This window comes from Scatophagus argus, chromosome 10, assembly GCF_020382885.2.
Source record: "Scatophagus argus isolate fScaArg1 chromosome 10, fScaArg1.pri, whole genome shotgun sequence".
Taxonomy (NCBI): domain Eukaryota; kingdom Metazoa; phylum Chordata; class Actinopteri; family Scatophagidae; genus Scatophagus; species Scatophagus argus.
This window is the reverse complement of record NC_058502.1, coordinates 16,151,089-16,169,780: the sequence shown is the minus strand read 5'-3', so window position 1 is coordinate 16,169,780 and position 18,692 is coordinate 16,151,089. Positions and strand designations below refer to the sequence as shown.

At 42.6% G+C, this 18,692-nt stretch overlaps 1 protein-coding gene across 2 annotated transcripts; it reads left to right on the top strand.

The window, feature by feature from the left end:
* Positions 1 to 86: 86 nt before the first annotated feature.
* heatr5b (HEAT repeat containing 5B) lies at positions 87 to 18,557 on the top strand. 2 transcript variants are annotated; one of them, XM_046401642.1, is made up of 36 exons: positions 87 to 207; positions 704 to 868; positions 954 to 1,165; positions 1,645 to 1,753; positions 1,927 to 2,076; positions 2,732 to 2,903; positions 3,022 to 3,179; positions 3,269 to 3,518; positions 5,016 to 5,171; positions 5,755 to 6,005; positions 6,129 to 6,240; positions 6,342 to 6,494; positions 6,578 to 6,677; positions 6,819 to 6,928; positions 7,049 to 7,212; positions 7,358 to 7,533; positions 7,678 to 7,783; positions 7,885 to 8,075; positions 8,373 to 8,532; positions 8,743 to 8,932; positions 9,153 to 9,322; positions 9,399 to 9,543; positions 9,656 to 9,835; positions 10,082 to 10,333; positions 10,965 to 11,146; positions 11,264 to 11,332; positions 12,314 to 12,493; positions 12,583 to 12,823; positions 13,160 to 13,396; positions 13,736 to 13,863; positions 14,647 to 14,791; positions 14,956 to 15,228; positions 15,501 to 15,725; positions 15,845 to 15,996; positions 16,106 to 16,319; positions 17,310 to 18,557. In XM_046401642.1, the coding sequence occupies exons 2-36, from the start codon at positions 743 to 745 to the stop codon at positions 17,615 to 17,617; spliced, it is 6,147 nt and encodes a 2,048-aa protein (XP_046257598.1). In that variant the 5' UTR covers positions 87 to 207; positions 704 to 742; the 3' UTR covers positions 17,618 to 18,557. The 2 variants fall into 2 exon arrangements, with proteins under 2 accessions (XP_046257598.1, XP_046257597.1); XM_046401641.1 differs by having other exon boundaries at positions 3,269 to 3,563.
* Positions 18,558 to 18,692: the final 135 nt, after the last annotated feature.

Here is an 18,692-nt window from a genome sequence, read left to right as displayed (position 1 = left end):
TCCGGTGCATTTGACAAGTAAGTCGAAAACGGGAATTTATTGTGAGTGTGCACAGACAGGTGTAAATAAAGGGAGCCATGTAATGTGGAGCATTTTTTGTTAACTATCATTATCGCTGCACATTATTTCCTTTGTTTCACATCGGACGAACATTAATGCGACACCAACGATACTCGTCGTCATTCATCCTAGGTTATCGAAACCCAGGTAGGAAAAGCTGTTTGGTAAAATGTATCGCGTACTTCAGGAAGGTGTTATTTTTTAGGTGTTCTTGGACAGCGTAATGATTTAAAGGATGACGATAGGTAGTTAACATTCATTCTGGTGAGGGTGTTTAGCCGGAGTTTAGCTTGTTCCTCTTAGGAACTAGCTAGCTTTTGTTGCTAAGCTAACCACCTCGTCTGTCAACAGCTGGAGGCAAGCAGCTGTCAACACAGCAAAGTATTAACGCCACTCAGCTTTGCCATTTTAGTTTGCTACCTTTTATACAACAAATACGCCCTAATTTATAAATATCTAAAGCAGTGACAGGTGCTATGACTTTATAATTACTGATATCTTTTGCACAAACTGAAGTCATTGCAAAATTAAAATTGCCACAGATGTTTAGTGCCTCACAAAGCGACAAGCGATTGGATGAAACGGTGAACATCGGAGAAGAGACATCTACTGACAAGACACACCCTCTTATATGTCATTGCAGAGGCGGAGGTGCACAAGACTTTGTTCTAAGGTCTTCGCCATGGAGCTGGCTCACAGTCTGCTGCTCAATGAAGATGCCTTGGCCCAGATCACTGAAGCAAAGAGGCCTGTCTTCATCTTCGAATGGCTTCGCTTCTTGGATAAAGTGCTGGTTGCAGCAAATAGGGTGACTATTCAGAGTTTGGCATTGTTTTTTCTGAGTGGATTTCATTAGAAGCCATTTCTGACTTTGTTTTGTATTTGAATGGCAGGTGGATGTGAAGGAGAAGCAGAAGAAGCTGGTGGAGCAGCTGACAGGATTGATCGGCAGTGCTCCCGGACCACCAACAAGAAAACTGCTGGCCAAAAATCTTGCTACCCTCTACAGCATCGGTGACACTTTTACTGTTTTCCAGACTCTGGATAAATGCAATGAGATAATCAGAAGCAAGGATGACACGCCTGCGTACTTGCCAACAAAACTGTAAGATCCAGTTTAATGGCAGTACTGTGTATTTTTCTAATACAGTCACTGTGTGTGTCCATATTCTGCTGGATATTATATACTTTTACATTAAGACATAAGCTGTTTAGCACTGCTTTCTCTGTTTCAGGCATATACTGTAGGCCCAACTTCAGAGGTATTAGCATTTAAGCCAGATGTTAATCTGCAGAATGACATTTCATGTATAAAAGGGGGGATTAAGTGTACCCGTGCAGATATTATTCTGTGTTTCTTGTCTGTATTAATGGAATCTAGAGTAACTGAAGCTGCATCACTTTTCTGACTGTCCTCAAGAGGAAACTTATTTAGCAAAGCTTGATGACAATTACATTTCAAAGATAATGCATTTTATATGTTTATGTAAGACATTTTGAGTTCTCATCTAATTAGCACATTTTATAGTTATAAAACTACAGTGTATACTTTAATGTTAATACATACAGTAACCTTTCTTACAGTGCTGCTGTAGCCTGCGTTGGAGCTTTTTATGAGAAGATGGGCAGGATGCTGGGAAGCTCCTTTCCAGACACCATTAATAATCTTTTGAAGGCATTAAAGAGTGCAGAGGTATGACTTCAAGGGAAATGGAATACATTTTGTCTTATAGCAGGAATGTATTAGGTCTATAGATATGCTGAAATATAGGAACAGTAATGGATTAGTAAAGAGATTTACTCTTCAGAATCGTATGTGACATTTATTTAAATTCTCCTGCTTTCCCCTTTACCTCGTTGATCCAGTCCCAAGGCAGAGGAGAGATTCTTCTCAGCCTGCAGAAGGTGCTCAGTGGACTGGGTGGAGCCGCAGCGTCTTGCCATAGAGACATCTACAAGAATGCCCGCTCTCTGCTAACAGACAGATCCATGGCTGTACGCTGTGCCGTAGCAAAGGTTGGTTGTTTAATGGAGCCGTGAAGGACTAAACAAAAGTTTATTAGATTCAGTAGATGTGGTGAAACAAAAGAAAAAATATTTTTTTAAAAATTGTTATGTCACATCTTGCATGTTTGTGAGCAATTCTTGATTCTTACAGAGTATAGAACCAAGTTTATATAGTTTAATGTTTAAGCGTTTTCTCCCAAAAACAACCTTTTATCCAAAAATGAGCAGCTTTTATGTTCTTAATTTGTTGAGACTTTTTGCCTGGATCCTTCAGCAACATCCAACACTGCACCACCTGCCCCTGTCATGGTGACAAACGATGATTTCTTGTGATAATTTTTTAGGCAACAGTCAGCCATGTCAGTAGGGGAACTTGACAATGTTAGCAAAAAACACCACTAAGGCACGTATTTTTGCTATGTCATTTATGTTTATCAGACTCTAATGTGCTGTGCAACTCTCCTCCCTTTTGTGAAAGATGACTTCCTGTTCAGAAAACATGACAACTGTACCATATATGATACAAGTTTTGTGGACAGTATATTGAAAGGATATGTATAAAACCAAGCAACCATATTGATAAATCTGTAGGTTGACAATAAAATTGATGCATAATGTAAATGTTACTAACAAAACTCCATCTTTCTTCTTCTTGCCTAATCAGTGCCTGTTGGAGCTGCAGAACGAGGCAGTATTCATGTGGACCACAGAACTGGAGAATGTAGCCACGTTGTGTTTCAAAGCTTTGGAAGGCTCTAACTATGGTGTTCGGGTGGCAGTGGCCAAACTGCTTGGTACAGTTATGGCCACTGCTCTGATGCCCAAACAAGCAGCTGGTAGGTTAAAAGAGATAACAAAAAGAGAGATTTGTGTAGTTTATATTTGGCTAGTGTCATGTTGCATAGACTGTTTCAACACTTTTCTTCTCCATGGCGTGGATACGTTTTTCCTCAGTGATGCGTCAGAACGTCAAGCGGGCCACTCTGGAAGAAGTGCTGGAAATCATGGCCACAGGCTTTCTCCGTGGTGGATCTGGCTTCCTGAAGAGTGGAGGGGAGATGTTGAAGGGGGGAGGCTCTGTCAGCAGAGAGGTGCGGGTGGGCGTCACACAGGTGAGGTCATTTTGGAGCGCAGCAAAAGTCTGGACGCACCTTGTCTGATTCAGCTACTTCACGCACACTCTTTCTCTCATCTTCCTCAGGCCTATGTTGTGTTTGTGACTACACTTGGTGGTCAGTGGCTGGAGCGCAACTTTGCCACATTCCTGTCCCATGTTTTGGACCTAGTATCTCACCCGCGGGCCACGCAGACACATGTTGAGGCTGTGTACTCACGCCGCTGTGTCTCCTTCATGCTACGTGCCACCTTGGGAGGCTTACTTGGAGAGAAAGCACAAATTGCTGCTGGCAAAGAAATCTGCCAGGCCATCAGCAAACAAATGAGGGCTGTGGGTAAGGAGGATGGGGGGGAAATATCACGGTTCAGAGCATTACAGAGTAAGTACTCATCCATTATCACTTTTAATTCACCATTCATTCACTTTCTTAAAGTCTTGCATGGTTTGCGCTTGTGTTGCATATGGACGTGGTTTTTCTTTTCTGTCTTTTGTTGTGTGTGGAGATGGCTTTTCCTATTTCTGCTCTCCATCTTGCTTTTCATCTTTGCTTTTTTTGAATCACTCCACTTTCTTTACATTTCTTTTTGACCACAAGCTGCATCATAATGTCATGTATCATTATCCAGTGGCAGCTCAGCATTTGAGCTGCATGTGCTTGCATTATTGCATAACCTCCATGGCTGTTTGCTGGTTAATTCACATTATTTTATTGAATTGCAATCCCCCAGGAGCAGCTAACTTAACTCTTTCTGCCTGTTGACATCTGGCTTAGAGCAGCAGAAAAACTGCATGTGTCACTAAATTCACTGACGCATTGTTGGAACAAGCCATTTCCTCCCACACCAATAAGCATAACGTTTACAAGTTTGTTCGTCATTTAGTTTTATTTATTTCGGTTTCTCCAAATTTTCATTTTTTTCTGCTCTACAACAACACATCAATCACTTTTTAAAATCACTTTTTTTCTCATTCACAAAGGATGATTCTTACTCTGATTTGCTTTGCAACCTTTAAATGGATGTAAATTGTGTGCAATGTACAGTCTTTTGTTCATATTGATGTTAAAGGCAGAATTTGATGAATGTGTTTAAAGTCGGTGTCTCTTAAGATGTGGTCCTGAGCTTTTCACTATACATGCTGCTTGTAGAATCTGTGAGATTTCTTGAAATTAAAAGTAAAAAAAAAGTAACTTGGAAAATGTTTCCCAGAGCCATGAAGGAAGTAGAATCTGATTGTATTTGTGTATTCTGCAGTTGGTTCCCAGAACAATATGACTACCACAGTTCAAGAAGCAGCTTACAATTTGTTTCAACAATCCTTTACTTAACGTGTTCCTTTTGTGCATTCTGTCTTGATTGTTGCCTCTTTAGAGCTCTGAGGATTTAAGTTCTTGATAAATGAGCTTTTCTCACAGTTATCCTTTGATACAATCATATCGTTTTCCTGTATTCTATCTTTTTTTTGTATGAACAAAATCATCAGAGCTCTGTGTTTGTGTCATTTATGAGCATATTTCTCAGTATTTTAAGGGATTCTAGTACTGCAGTTGCAAAACCTTGCATAACTAAGATGTGTGACAGCATTTACATGGATTAATGTGGCCAGCCAGTTTGTACAGCGTATTATGATTCAGCATGTCAGGGGATTATAACTAACTTTGTAAATCTGACAAGAAGGGCCAATCTAAGCAATTCAGAGCCGGTCACCTTAACCATCAATGCTGTACACATTCTGAATTAGTAGCATCGTAATTTTAAACAATTTTGATTTTGCTTTTTATTCATTAACATTTCTTATTTGTTCCTCTGTCTCTACCACATGTTTTATCCAGAGGCAGTTGTGAATGACATCAGTGGAGAGAACAAGGCAGGAGCAGCTGATGTATCTGCCAGTCAGCATGTTATGGTGTGTGCCTTGAAAGAGCTAGGCAGCCTAGTTCAGAGCTTAAGTGCCACAGCCTCACCACTCATCCAGGAGCCTTCTGTAGGTGAGGTCATTTACTGTCTAAAATATGGATGAAGCTTTATGGTCTGAAAAGTGAAGGCAATGGAGTTGTGACTTCAACCTGCATTCTCTCTAATGGCCAGCTGGCGGGTGAATCTACTGGTTGCTAAAAGAAGTCTGATTGTGTCTAAGCATGTGAGAAAATGATCTTACTTCTCGTTTGATTTATTACCTTAGTAAACAGTTTCCTAAGCAGTTTTTTTGGCCCAGCTGCCATGGTCAGAATGCCAAACAGGAAACTTGAAAATTGTACTCCACAAACCAACTGGACATCAACTTTTGTTTACACTAAAAACAGATGGTAAAACAGATGAAATACTTAATGGTAAACTTCTCACGTTTCAGTTTTCTTAAGTTTCCTTAAACACAAGCTGGGTTTCCACAGATGATAATGTTTTAACATTAGACAAGCCATGCGTGTGTGTATCTATATGTTTGTGATATATTATTGAATCTCACATCTACTTCTTGAATGAAATACCTAAGGTGCTTACTGTATATACCTTTATTATATATTGACAGAATTTAGCTTGGAGCTGAAACATATTCCATCTCCTCTTCCCCAGGTCTCCTTGAAACTGTGACCTCAGTGCTGCTGCACCCCAGCATGGCAGCTCGTTTGGCAGCTGCATGGTGTTTGCGCTGTGTTGCTGTGGCGCTGCCTTATCAGTTGACCCCACTGCTGGATCGTTGTGCAGAGAGAATCAACAACCTGAAGAGTTCACCTGAGGCTGTGAGCGGCTATAGCTTTGCAATGGCTGCTCTGCTGGGAGGCGTACATCAGTGTCCACTGGGTATCCCCCACTCCAAGGGCAAGGTGTGTAACCTCAGAGTGAAATCTTACCGGCTCCTTCTCTTGTGTAACCGTCACTTAAGTCTTGACCTTATGTACCGGCCTCACCGACTGTCCTAAGATAAGATTGTATGTATTTTCTCGTAGTTGGTGGTGAGTATAGCCGAAGACCTCCTGCGGACAGCCGCTCAGAATAGTCGACTGTCCCTACAGCGCACACAGGCTGGATGGCTGCTGCTCGGTGCCCTCATGACTCTGGGTGAGTCTCCCAGACATCTATCTGTCTCTCTCTTATTTCTTGGCTTTGATTTGTTGTGTTATTTGCTGACAACTCTACCACCTTATCTCGTTTGTACCCAGGTCCCTCCCTCGTGCGTTATCACCTTCCCAAGATGCTGCTGCTGTGGAGGAATGTGTTCCCTCGCTCCCAGAAAGAGCTGGAGGCTGAAAAGGCCAGAGGAGACTCCTTCACCTGGCAGGTCACCCTGGAGGGCCGAGCTGGAGCGCTGTGTGGTAAAGACACATACCCCTGTATACAGCAGCCTGGGCTCTGTGATATTAGCGAACACCAACACTCCTGTTTCTTTCTCCTGCAGCCATGCGTAGCTTCGTGGCCCACTGCCCCGAACTGCTTACAGAAGATGTGATCCGTAGACTGATGACTCCCATTGAATGTGCCATGACTATGATGTCTCAGTGAGTGTGATGCTTTGTCCGTTGAGACTGTGACATTTCTCTGTCTTTATACACAGTTAATTGAAATGTTTCCGGCTTTATTTCGTTGTTTTATCGTCAGATTGCATATGTAACAATTGTAATATTTTCTCCTTCTGTCAGTGTCCCTGCCATCATTAAGGCCCATGGTGCTCACCTGAAAGCAAGTGCAGCGATGGTGAGGCTTAGGTTGTACGACATCCTGGCTCTGTTGCCTCCCAAGACGTATGAAGGTAAAACAGTCACTTCTATATTTTGCATAATCATAAACATTTTGCATAATCAGCATAATCTTAACGGAGGTTAAGAGCCTCTATGGAAGGCATTTTAAAAGTGGTAATCTTCTTGTGTAGGCAGCTTCAATGCTCTCCTGAGAGAGCTGGTGGCAGAGTTTACCTTGACCGACAACTCGGCTAATACTACTACCTCCCTGCTGCGTTCTCTCTGTCACTATGACGACAGTGTGCTCATGGGTTCCTGGCTACAGGAGACTGACCACAAGTCCATCGAGGATCAGGTGAGTAAAATCATCAGTAATGTGACAAATGTAGATGTGCGTGTGTGAGACTGGTTTGGATCCTCATACTAACAACAACTGTCTATACTTAACATTATATATTATTATGTGATGTCTTAATCAACGCTGATACTGTTCTAAACAGTTGCAGCCCAACAGTGCATCTGGTAGCGGAGCTCTGGAACACGATCCCTCCTCCATCTACCTGCGTGTCCCCGTAGGTGAGGCCGTCCCAGGGCCTCTCCCATTGGGCGTGTCAGTCATTGACGCTTCAGTGGCCCTGTTCGGTGTGGTTTTCCCCCACGTCTCCTTCAAACACAGGCAAGAAGTTTAGTTGTTGCTGTGTTGTTGATATGTAAACATTTTGCTGGTTTATCGTGTATTTGTATTCACTGTTGCAAAGTTCTTTGGGGCATGCTCCTTCTGTAATATTGTATATTCTACATGACTTTCTATATGATTCAGGCTGCAGATGCTAGACCACTTTGCAGAATGTATAAAACAGGCTAAAGGAGTTCGACAGCAGGCAGTCCAACTGAACATCTTTACTGCAGTGCTTAGTGCCCTTAAGGTGAGAAAACTTGCTTTTAATTCAGGAGTATCATGTTACATTATTCAGGTAACATACATCCAATGAAAAACAATGTATCACTTCCTTACTCTTTGGGTTAGGGTTTGGCTGAGAACAAGAGTACTCTGGGTCCCGAGGAGGTGCGGAAGTCGGCCTTGGCCCTTGTGATGGGAGCTTTGGACAATCCAAATCCCATCCTGCGTTGTGCTGCTGGAGAGGCTCTGGGCAGGATGGCGCAGGTGGTGGGAGAGGCTACCTTCATTGCCAGAATGGCACAGACTAGCTTTGACAAGTAAGCTTTTTATATTATATGTATTGTCTGTTCTTTTTTGTTTATTTTTTCTTTAGTCTCTTTTTGTTTTGTTATTTCACCTGTTAAGATCAAAGGAAACCTGGTCAACACACCAACATTATAATCAGCTACAATTTTATCAGTGTATTGTAGATATTTTAGAAAGGTGAATGGTAAATGGTAAAAGGTAAAAGTCTGTGACAGTTCTCAGAATCTATCTTGAACTGAATCTAGCCTCGCTCTCTATCCTTGACTTTTATCATGTGATCCATATCTCTCGTCTTCCTCCATATCCAGACTGAAGTCGGCTCGTGATGTAGTATCAAGGACAGGCCATTCACTGGCTCTTGGCTGTCTGCATCGATATGTTGGAGGAATTGGCTCAGGCCAGCATCTGAAGACCAGTGTCAGCATCCTGTTGGCTCTGGCCCAGGATGGGTCTTCTCATGAAGTCCAGGTACAGTGAATTACTCAGTTGAATAAGAACAGGAGAGCTGGAGTGGTCTGAACTGTCCTTTTTTTCCATCTAAACTGGTTTAGAGTTTGACCTACTTGGATGAATGTGTTATTTTTTCCTATTGTATTTTATTTCAAAGACACTAGTGTTTGTTTCATCATTTGTGCATGTTACACATTGCTAAATCAGATATTCTCCCTTTTTTGCCAGACATGGGCCCTGCACTCTCTGGCACTCATTGTGGATTCCAGTGGTCCCATGTACAGAGGCTACGTGGAGCCCACACTGTCTCTGGTACTCACCCTGCTTCTTATGGTGCCCCCGTCTCACACAGAGGTGCACCAGTGTTTGGGCCGCTGTCTGGGAGCTCTCATCACCACTGTGGGACCAGAATTACAGGGTAACTGTGGCTAATGAAAATCACAGACCTTTTGTGTGACTGTTACCCACTACTTTGACTCTTATGTAAATGTAGTATACCCTTTCCTGGCCAGAAGGTGGCAGAGTAATCAGTTTGACCCACTGCAGGAAACTGAAGCAGACTTGAAGTCATAATGTGTCATCCTGTTATGTTTCTTTTTTTTGTCCCTCTTGCTAATTGATGTCTTTGGGTTTGCCAGGAAATGGAGCCACAATCTCTACCATCCGCTCCTCCTGCCTGGTTGGTTGTGCCATAATGCAGGACCACTCTGACTCCCTTGTCCAGGCAGCTGCTATCTCATGCTTGCAGCAGCTGCACATGTTCGCTCCACGCCATGTCAACCTGTCCAGCCTCGTGCCCTGTCTCTGTGTAAGACTTTCAGACCACAAGTACAGTAGTTATAGTTTGTCTTGGTACTAATTTCCTACTGTACTGTGGGATGCAGGTGCACCTGTGCAGCTCTCACCTGTTGCTGCGTCGCGCTGCCGTGGCCTGTCTGAGACAGCTCGCTCAGAGAGAGGCAGCAGAGGTCTGTGAGTACGCCATGAGCCTGGCAAAAAGAGCAGGAGACAGCAAAGACACTACAATCAGTAAGTACAAATTATGAACCTGACGAGAGCAGTTTGAGTTTCGGTTTGTTCAGTATTCCTCAGTGAAACACTGCGGCTCTTACCACACTTTTCTTTTTTGTTCCTGGTTCAGACCTGAACATCACAGAGACCGGTCTGGAAGGCGTTCTGTTTGGCATGCTGGACCGGGAGACAGACAGGAAGCTGTGTTCTGATATCCATGACACACTGGGTCACATGCTGTCATCTCTAGCTGTGGAAAAGCTTTCACATTGGCTGAAACTCTGCAAGGATGTCCTGGCAGCAACTACAGGTAAATCTATGAGACTACAAGGTAAGACAGATTATTGTTTTCTAAATTAAGGCTGGGACAGAAAGCAAATTAAGTTGGTCAATTCAAATTAATCTCTGTAGCCAATATCAATTTAAATGATGGTGGGCAGGATAAGTCTGTCCTGTACAGTAAAGCAAAACAATAACAAGTAATGAGGTGGACAATAATTCACGTTTTGAACTGAATCTACTGTTGTATTAAAAATATGTGTATCTCCCCTTTCAGATGTCGGAGGAGCCGTTGTGTTTGAAGTGGAAAAGGATGAGGAAGACTCAGAGAAAAAAGATGAGATGGACGATGACACCATGTTCACAGGCCTGGGTGAAGATGACAAGTCCAAGCCCTCTGTGGCGCCGCGCTGGGTGACCCGGGTGTTTGCTGCAGACTGCTTGTGCCGCATCATCTTGCTGTGTGAGAATGACAAAGCACACTTTGACCTGGCAGCTGCCCGCTCTGCAAAAGCAAAAAACCCCAAAGGTAACGTTCACCACGCTGCCAGAGCAGAGAAGCTCAGACTTCACCTCAGAGATTTGTGATTGATTTATGCCACCTGTGATCTTTTGTCTGTGTGTCAGCTGCTGTAAAAAGCTCATTCGTGTGCTTTTATGTAAGCAAGTAAGCAAGCACAAGGGAAAGATATGTTTTTCATGTTAGTCTATGATGGTATTGTGGTATTGAGCACAGTGTTGTGATTTTGCAGTTCTGAAGGCAGCTAAGTCGCGTTTTAATGGCTGGGATTGAGTTGATGGTTGCACTGCATGTTGCTATGTCTAACTAATACCTTGAAAGGTGCACTTCAGCTAGAACTGAATTCAGTTCTCACCCTCAAGGTCAATATACAGTTTTTTCTGAGTCACTCCAAGCACATACACTGAAACTTTAAAAATCTGTATTGAATCTTCAGTCCATCCTGCTTGTTAAAAAAGTACAAGCTCCTTGAAAGAGGCTGCAGTTGTACTTTCTTGCTGATGTACAACCCATCATCAAAGGATCACTAAAGCAAGTGATTAAACAGAGACTGATGCAAATGTTGAAATGAAAAGAAATTTGTTAGAAATTGTACTTCTCACAGTCCTTGTTGTTTATCCTTCCATCTCTGTCCATCCAGGAGATCTTCTGGTGCTCCATTTGTCTGACCTCATCCGCATGGCCTTCATGGCAGCCACAGACCACAGTAACCAACTGAGGATGGCTGGCTTGCAGGCCCTGGAGGACATCATTAAAAAGTTTGCGTCTGTACCAGAGCCTGAATTCCCAGGGCATGTTATCCTGGAACAGTACCAGGCCAATGTGAGTCAAAACACATCAAACTGCATTAGGCTGCAAAAGTCTAAAAATTAATAGTGACACAGCAAATATAAAAGAAACTGAGGAAGTGACATTTGTATTGCTCGTGATGACATTTAGGTTGGAGCTGCCCTCAGACCTGCTTTTTCACCTGATACACCGTCTGACATCACAGCTAAGGCCTGCCAGGTAAGACACTTGATTTATGTTTAGAAGAAATGTTTTGCCCTGATTGAGATGTGGCAGAGATGCTATCAGAACGTATCAGCAAGCTCTGTTTGTACTGCAACATTCATTTTACTGAACACACCTTGCATATATTCACATATTCTGATTATGTTAGAGGCTTTTGCGGCAATGCTATTTCAATAGCAGTTAATTAGCAGTGTGCAGTGAGTCATAATGCCCTTAAAACCCAGCAGTGTCAGATTTCCGGCCTTAATGCTCTTTGACTTATTTGACTGATGGGAAGAATGAGCGACAGTGGAATCAACAAACACGCCTGTCAGGAGTATTCTAAAAAAAACATACTTTTCCCTTTCACATTCCCCTCCATGTCTCTGGCACAGGGTTTTAGCTCACTGAGACTATTTCTATTCTTTTTAAATGGCAATAGCTTCAGAAGCTTGAGACCAGGTTTTCTCTTTTCTGAATAGAATGATTAACTTAGCACGACAGCCAAAACAAAAAGTAGATGTCTTGAAAGCCTTAAATCCTCAAGGCGGTAAAAGCACCTAAACATGATTAACACTGCGTTTACCTGTGGAACTGCAGAGTCACATGGCATGCCGTACAGAGAAATTTTAGGGAGTGCGCTGAGATATCTCGCTAAGAAAATTTGCATCATAACACATTTGTAAGTCTCCTGAAAGAAAGTCTCCTTAGACTCCTGTCCTTGGCTGCTTGACGCTGTAAAAGCAGTTCTCCTCAGAAGGAAGTAATCTCACAAATGTATGCTCCACTTGCACAGTCACTGTGTGTCACTGCTGTTTATTAATAACTGCTCTTTGACACCCCCACCCTCCTTAATGGCATGTACGATCAATCAACTTTGAACACTCTGTTACGTAATGAAGGTTTTTAATGAAGTTACAGCTGAAAGGCTATTGATGCTGCATTTGTTCAATTAGTTTTACAGTTTATTACCTTGACCCCTCCGTGTGACTACAGGTGTGTAGTACGTGGATTGGTAGTGGTGTCGTCAGTGACCTCAACGACCTACGGCGAGTGCACAACCTGCTTGTGTCGTCGCTGGACAAGGTGCAGACTGGGAAGGGATCATCCAGTCAGCTGTACAGTGAGAGTGCCACCACCATGGAGAAACTGGCCGTGCTGAAGGCTTGGGCCGAGGTGAGACTTCAGACCCCTGATCAGAGCACAGTCCTGTCTTTGTTATACTCCAAATGATGTGCATAATAAACAAGACTATGCACATTCAGGTTTATGTAGTATCTATGAAGATCAAGAAAGAGGCTGAGTCTAAGCCTGCCAAACCAGTTCGAAGTGCGGACGATGACGAGGATGAGGAGGATCTGGGCACAGACGTGCTTCCACCTGACAGCCTCATCACTTTGGTGCAGCCAGAGTTGCCCTCGCTGAGTCGCCTGTGGCTGGCCATGCTGCGGGACTACGCTCTGCTGACTCTGCCTGCTGAGTTTTCCAGCCAGCTTCCCCCTGAAGGTACAAGACAGATCCTTGTTTTATCTTCAGTGGGTTGTTTTCTACTTCTCCCTATTTTATTTGATGTCCAGTGTCTTCACTTGCTTTTGACAAAATTATTAACAAAAACATTTACCAGATTACTGTCAAATAGCTGTTTTGACGGAAGAAGACGTTGAAGCTGTCTTTGGGTGCTTCAGTTAGAATTTCTCTTTTGTTTATTATTATTGATTTAGGTGCATATATTTAAATGTATTTTAGTCTACTTAAATTAATATGGTGCATTTGTAAACATTTCAAATCACATTTTAAAGTAATGTGGCGAAACAAGACACTTTATTGCATGTCTGTGTTCAGGTGGAGCGTTTTATACTCCAGAGACTATAGACACAGCAAGGCTCCACTACCGCAGTTCATGGGCCCCTGTCCTGCATGCTGTGGCTCTGTGGCTGAGCAGCACTGGATTCGGAGCCAGTGAAGAGAAAGAGGAGGTCCCCTCAGCTCCCTCCAAGGCTCCTGCCCTCCCTCAAGGAGCCTCCTTCACCACAAAAAAAATTGAGGAGTCGGTGGAAGACAGGATGCATCTGATGTTGGGTAAGGAGACATAAGTGGTGTATACAGTATAGTCTTCATCTTATTGTGTTTTTGTTCCTCATGAGCACCACCTTAAGAAAAACCTGTACTGATGTAGTGTGAGTTTTTTTGGTACTCAGGTGTTACAAAAAGGAAAGACCTCCACCATGATACCTCTATTCTTCTTCATAAATCACCTTAAAAGAAGCAAAGTGGAGCACCTTTTCATGGCGACTGTTTTTATTTACCTTACAGTCATGTATCTACCTTTCATCTGCAGACAGTGAAAGAGTGATGGTGGATAGAAAACGAGAATAACATGAACACACCCTAAGTGTATTTCTGTGTTCTGTCTCTCAGGTGTCAGTATAGAGTTTCTTTGTTTCCCCCGACCCGAGGAGCCCATTGAACATGTGATGTCCTGCCTGCAGGCCCTGTTCACTCTGCTAGAATCTCCCTGTGCCAAGACCCATATCGCAAAGGACCAGGTAAAGACACAAGGGCAAAAATTACATATGTAAGGAACATTCATACAACCAGTCTAGAATGTGAATCTTGTTTACTTACTCAGAGTAATGTTTGAAATTAAAGATATATATATAAAACCTCTTTCAGTTTACAGACTCACTGTCAGTTTGTTGAGTGCAGATTACTTTTACAAATTATCAAATAAGAAATAGTGGCTTTTATGGATGGCCTTTGTTCTTTACAACTTGTTATTTCACTGGTCTAGCTAAGGTGATATATTTACCAGAGACTGACCCAAGTGCAAATATCTGGAAAAAACGACAGGCTTGTGCAATATTTACTGACTTTACAAGCATCACTCCAGTGCTCCATTGAACAGCTGACTGCCACACAATGGATAACAGGACACTGAGGGCTTCAAAGGATACAAAGGTTGCGTCCTCCAAATTTACAAAAAAAGGTTGGGTTTCTGGGCTAGATTTGGGCAAGCATTTGAAATGGGACAGGTCTTTGCCCACCTTATGATGCTGGTGTGGATCCAGGACCTTAAATTAGGACACATGATGCGTCTCTCTGCTGCTGCCATACTGTCATTATGGTCTCCTGGCTTGGGGGGGAGGGGAGATTATTTTATAATATTATTAGAGAAACTCTGCATAACAACAACAACCAAAACAAAAACCAGATATCAGATGTCTACTCTGCATGTGGACCTGTTGTAAATGAGCCAGACCGGATCAGTATGACTTGTAGGTTTTGTTATTAATTTAACTTTATTACTGTAACTGTTATTTCCGTTGTAGCTGTTGGCCGTGGAGCTCCTGAATGTGCTCCACAGACTGCTGCTTACCCGGGATCCTCCCGCTGTACAGCTCCAGGTCACTGCTGTTGTACAGGAGACCATCAGAGCTGCACAGGACCACCTGCAGCGACAGAGGACCAGCAAGGGTCAGGAGCTAACACAACTTATGAGCTCGGCCTTCTTTGCATTACATTACATTACACTTAAACATAGAGATGCATGAACAAAAGAATGTTCATGTCAAGTTTTATATCATAGCTATTTCAATTATGTGGCTGTTTTAGTGATCTAACTCATTGTTTTCACTCAGGCAAAGAGGAAGAACACGAGAAAGATTCCCAGGCCAGCCTTGGCGAAGGAGGAGACACAGGAGAGCTTGTTCCTGGCAAGTCTCTGGTGTTTGCAGCCATGGAACTGCTCGTATTCATCCTGGTCCGCCACTTACCACAGCTTAATACACGTGTGAAGGAGTCGCCCAGCCATGTGCCACTCAGGCCGCAGCGACTATCTGAAGAAAGTGCACGCCTGGTGGCAAACACAGTTTCCATCCTGGCAGAACTTCCCTCGCTCTGCTCTCCAGCTGGTGAGGCTTGAGGCAAAGTACACACACACACACTCACACACACACAATGCAACATATGAAAAAAGATGCATACAGAAGCAAATTTGTACAATCACAATGCACTTATATTATTATTGTTATAGCCTGCTTGGCCTGCATTGTTCAGGTGTGTGGTAATGATGTTATATGCATCTGTGTGAGACTTGGGCTTAGTATGAATATTGTTAGCCGAGTGCTGTTTACTGTGAACTGATTTCATAGTCATTTCTCACCTTTTATTTTTGCCTGTGCAGGAAGTATGACCATCCTACCCACGGTGCTCTTCCTAATCACGGGGGTGCTGAGGGAGACTGCACATAAGACTGCTGACAACTCTGTGCCTGTGACAGTGTCTGCTGCTCTGCAGGGCATCAAGACCATCATCACTTCTCCACTGGCCCGGGTGGAGAGCATGCAGACACAGTGGACCGGCCTTGTGAGGAGCAGTCTGGCGTCTGTACTCGACCACTCACAGCCAGGTGAGCAAATATACACACAGACACATGTTTGAATGTGACCTCTGTGGAAAGCACAGGGAAAAAAAGTATGTCCTCATTATTCACTGACAGTATGCATGCTTGTTTGTGTGTTTCTGTAGATGAGTCCAGGCCTGACATGGATGAGGTTAGTATGCTGACAGCGATCACACTCTTCCTGCTGTCCGCCAGCAGTGAACTTGTTGGAGTAACTGTCCTGCAGAAGGGCTGCATGGACCGCTTCCGAAATGCCCTCAACTCCAGTGATCCCTGGGTAAGCACCTATGTATCCAAACACAGCTGAAGTTATGATCTAAGTTTGAACAAAGTGTGAGACTTTCCAAATGTGTGTGCCCACGTTAAGTGAGTTCTTTTTGCCACAGGTGCAGGCACGGTGTTACCAGTTGCTGCTGTCAGTGTTTCAGCACTCTAGCCGCACTCTGTATACTCCGTACATCCATGCTCTGGCTCCGCTCATGGTGGAGAAGCTGAAAGCAGTGGAGCGCAGTCGGCCAGGGTCCGCTGCTGAGCTCCAGGCCGTGCAGGAGGGCATCAGGGTCCTGGAGAATCTGGTCGGCATGGGTGAAGAGCAGAATCGTAAGTATGCCTCTGCCTAATGGGCCGCTGAAGTGCCGTATATGTTCCATTGAAGTATTTAGCTCCATCAGATTAGTTCTCGTAAAGTGTTTAGCTCAGTGCTTTTCAATGTGTGCTGTTAAAGATGAAAGCAAAAGAGCACTGAATGCTAAATAAGGAATCCCTGCAATAATTTACCCATTATTTCAACATTGTGCTATACAATATTATTATTTGTATATTATTTATTCATATATATATAAGTTTTGTATTTTGTTATCTCCAATTATGCTTCTTCTTGTTTTTATTTTCTTATTAAAGCAAACTGCACTGCATGTTCAGACAAAATGTGCTCTAAAAGCTTGATTTGATTTCAAATTTGTGTTATGTTAGCAGTGGTGGTAAGCAGTTGCTTGGAAAATTAGCCAGACAATAATTTGGTCATCAAAATAGCAGGTTTCTGTCGATCATGGATGGATCATGGATTAATGTTATACAACTATAATTATATTTATTATTTAACTTATAACTGATGATAGACCTCTGTCATCCTTGGAGACTAGACTTGTTTGTGGTTATTTTGTCTGCTATCTTGTCTTAGCAGTCCTCAGCATACATTTCTTGACCCATGAATAGTTACAGTCCAGCAACACAGCATTGTTGTTGCTACTTCACTGCTACACATATGTCAGTAAATGGCCCATACAAATAAATAATTCATCCAACATTTAACACCTAGCATTCTTCAATGAACTGGGCGTGTATAGTCACACAGATATTTTGAGCATAAATTCCACACACAGTATCTCCTCTGTTGTTATTTTTCCGTAGATACATTTGACAATATGATGAATTGATCTGCTGTCTCATATATCTGGTCTGTTAGCATTAGGTTGGATTTGTGGTCTCAGTTCCATTTCCAGTTCCCTCTTTTCTGTTGAACTGTTCTATTTAGTGTTGCTGTTAGTGATTATGTATTTTAATGTGTTATTGTTTTTATGCACTTAACAGGAGTGCAGTTGCTGGCTCTTCTTGTACCAACTCTCATCTCCTACCTGTTGGATGAAAACGCCCTCTCCTCGGCACCCCAGTTCTCCAAAGGCCTGCATGATTTTGCCCTTCAGAACTTAATGCGGATTGGTCCCCTCTATCCAGCTGCCTTCAAGATAGTGATTGGTGCAGCACCTGAGCTTAAAATCCGTCTGGAATCCGCTATACGGGCCAACCAGGCCAGCAGCAGAGCCAAAGCTGCAGCCAGGCAAGCTCAGCCGACTGTACAAGCCGCACCTACCATCAAACTCAAGACAAGCTTTTTCTGAACTCTCCGAAAATGCACTGTGCACTCTGTCAGCCTAATTTAATGTTGTCGTTTTTGGCCAGTTAAGTTTTCTGTTAACAAAGTAATACCACATCATGTCTGTATCAGCTACAGTTTCTTAAGTGTATTTATTTATTCTACATCTCATCTATGTTTTTGACGGACAAGAACTCTTCTTGATGTCAAGAAGGAACTTATGTAAATATCATTAAAAAAACCTTGAATGTTCACTTTAAAAAAGCTCACCTCTGTAGGAAATTTTGATTGTGTGAAAATTTCATTGTTAGACTTGATGCACATTTACAAAGGGATATAATTTACATTTCTATTTTTTCAGTAGGAGGTTCTTTTCTTGTCTCTTTCTTGTCATCCCTGTCAAGTATGTCATCTTTCTTAGTGACTTTGTATCACTAAGAACATGGCAGTTATTTTAATTTCTTAAGATTTTAGTCATGCATGTTGGTTTACTGGGCCTGGTTTAGTTCATGGCCTTTGGGGTTACTGATTGTTACTGATGGTTGTTTCTTTATTTTTTGTTCCTTTTCTCTTTTATTTTCTAAACATTCCTACTACGTTGTTACACTCAACTGAGAATTTACTTTTGATCAATATTTTGAGCCCAGAATCAGATTTTATTATAACACTTTGCATATTTAATATATTCAAATTGTTTTTAGGCAAAAGGTGTAATTCTTGCAGAGACAGTTTGCTTATAAATGGGGGAACATGATGAACAAGTACATCTGAAAAGTACCTGCTGCATATCATTCAGTGTTGTATTTCTTCAAACTGATTTTGATCCATATCTGTCTATGTGTAACAGCTACATGAATATGTTAGCATCAGCTGCTGTGATAAAGTTGCAGATTTGATGGAAATTTCCCTTCGTGTAATAATCGCCCTCATTTCTTTGAAATTTGAATAAAGTTACTTTGACACTGCTGCTGTTGCTTATCTTTGGCAGCACGTTTTTCATCCAGTTTAAGGAATGAATACTGATTCGGGATCTGTGACAGAGTGTGCAACTGATCTTACTTCCCTGGTAAGATGGGTAAAATAAACAAGGCGAGTCCGGT

Excerpts from the sequence above, each read along its gene's own strand:
- heatr5b (XM_046401641.1), top strand. The coding sequence starts at position 743 with ATGGAGCTGGCTCACAGTCTGCTGCTCAATGAAGATGCCTTGGCCCAG. Across the intron at positions 5,172-5,754 it reads CATCCAGGAGCCTTCTGTAG|GTCTCCTTGAAACTGTGACC; the intron begins GTGAGGTCATTT and ends CCTCTTCCCCAG. Across the intron at positions 9,836-10,081 it reads TGTCCTGGCAGCAACTACAG|ATGTCGGAGGAGCCGTTGTG; the intron begins GTAAATCTATGA and ends CTCCCCTTTCAG.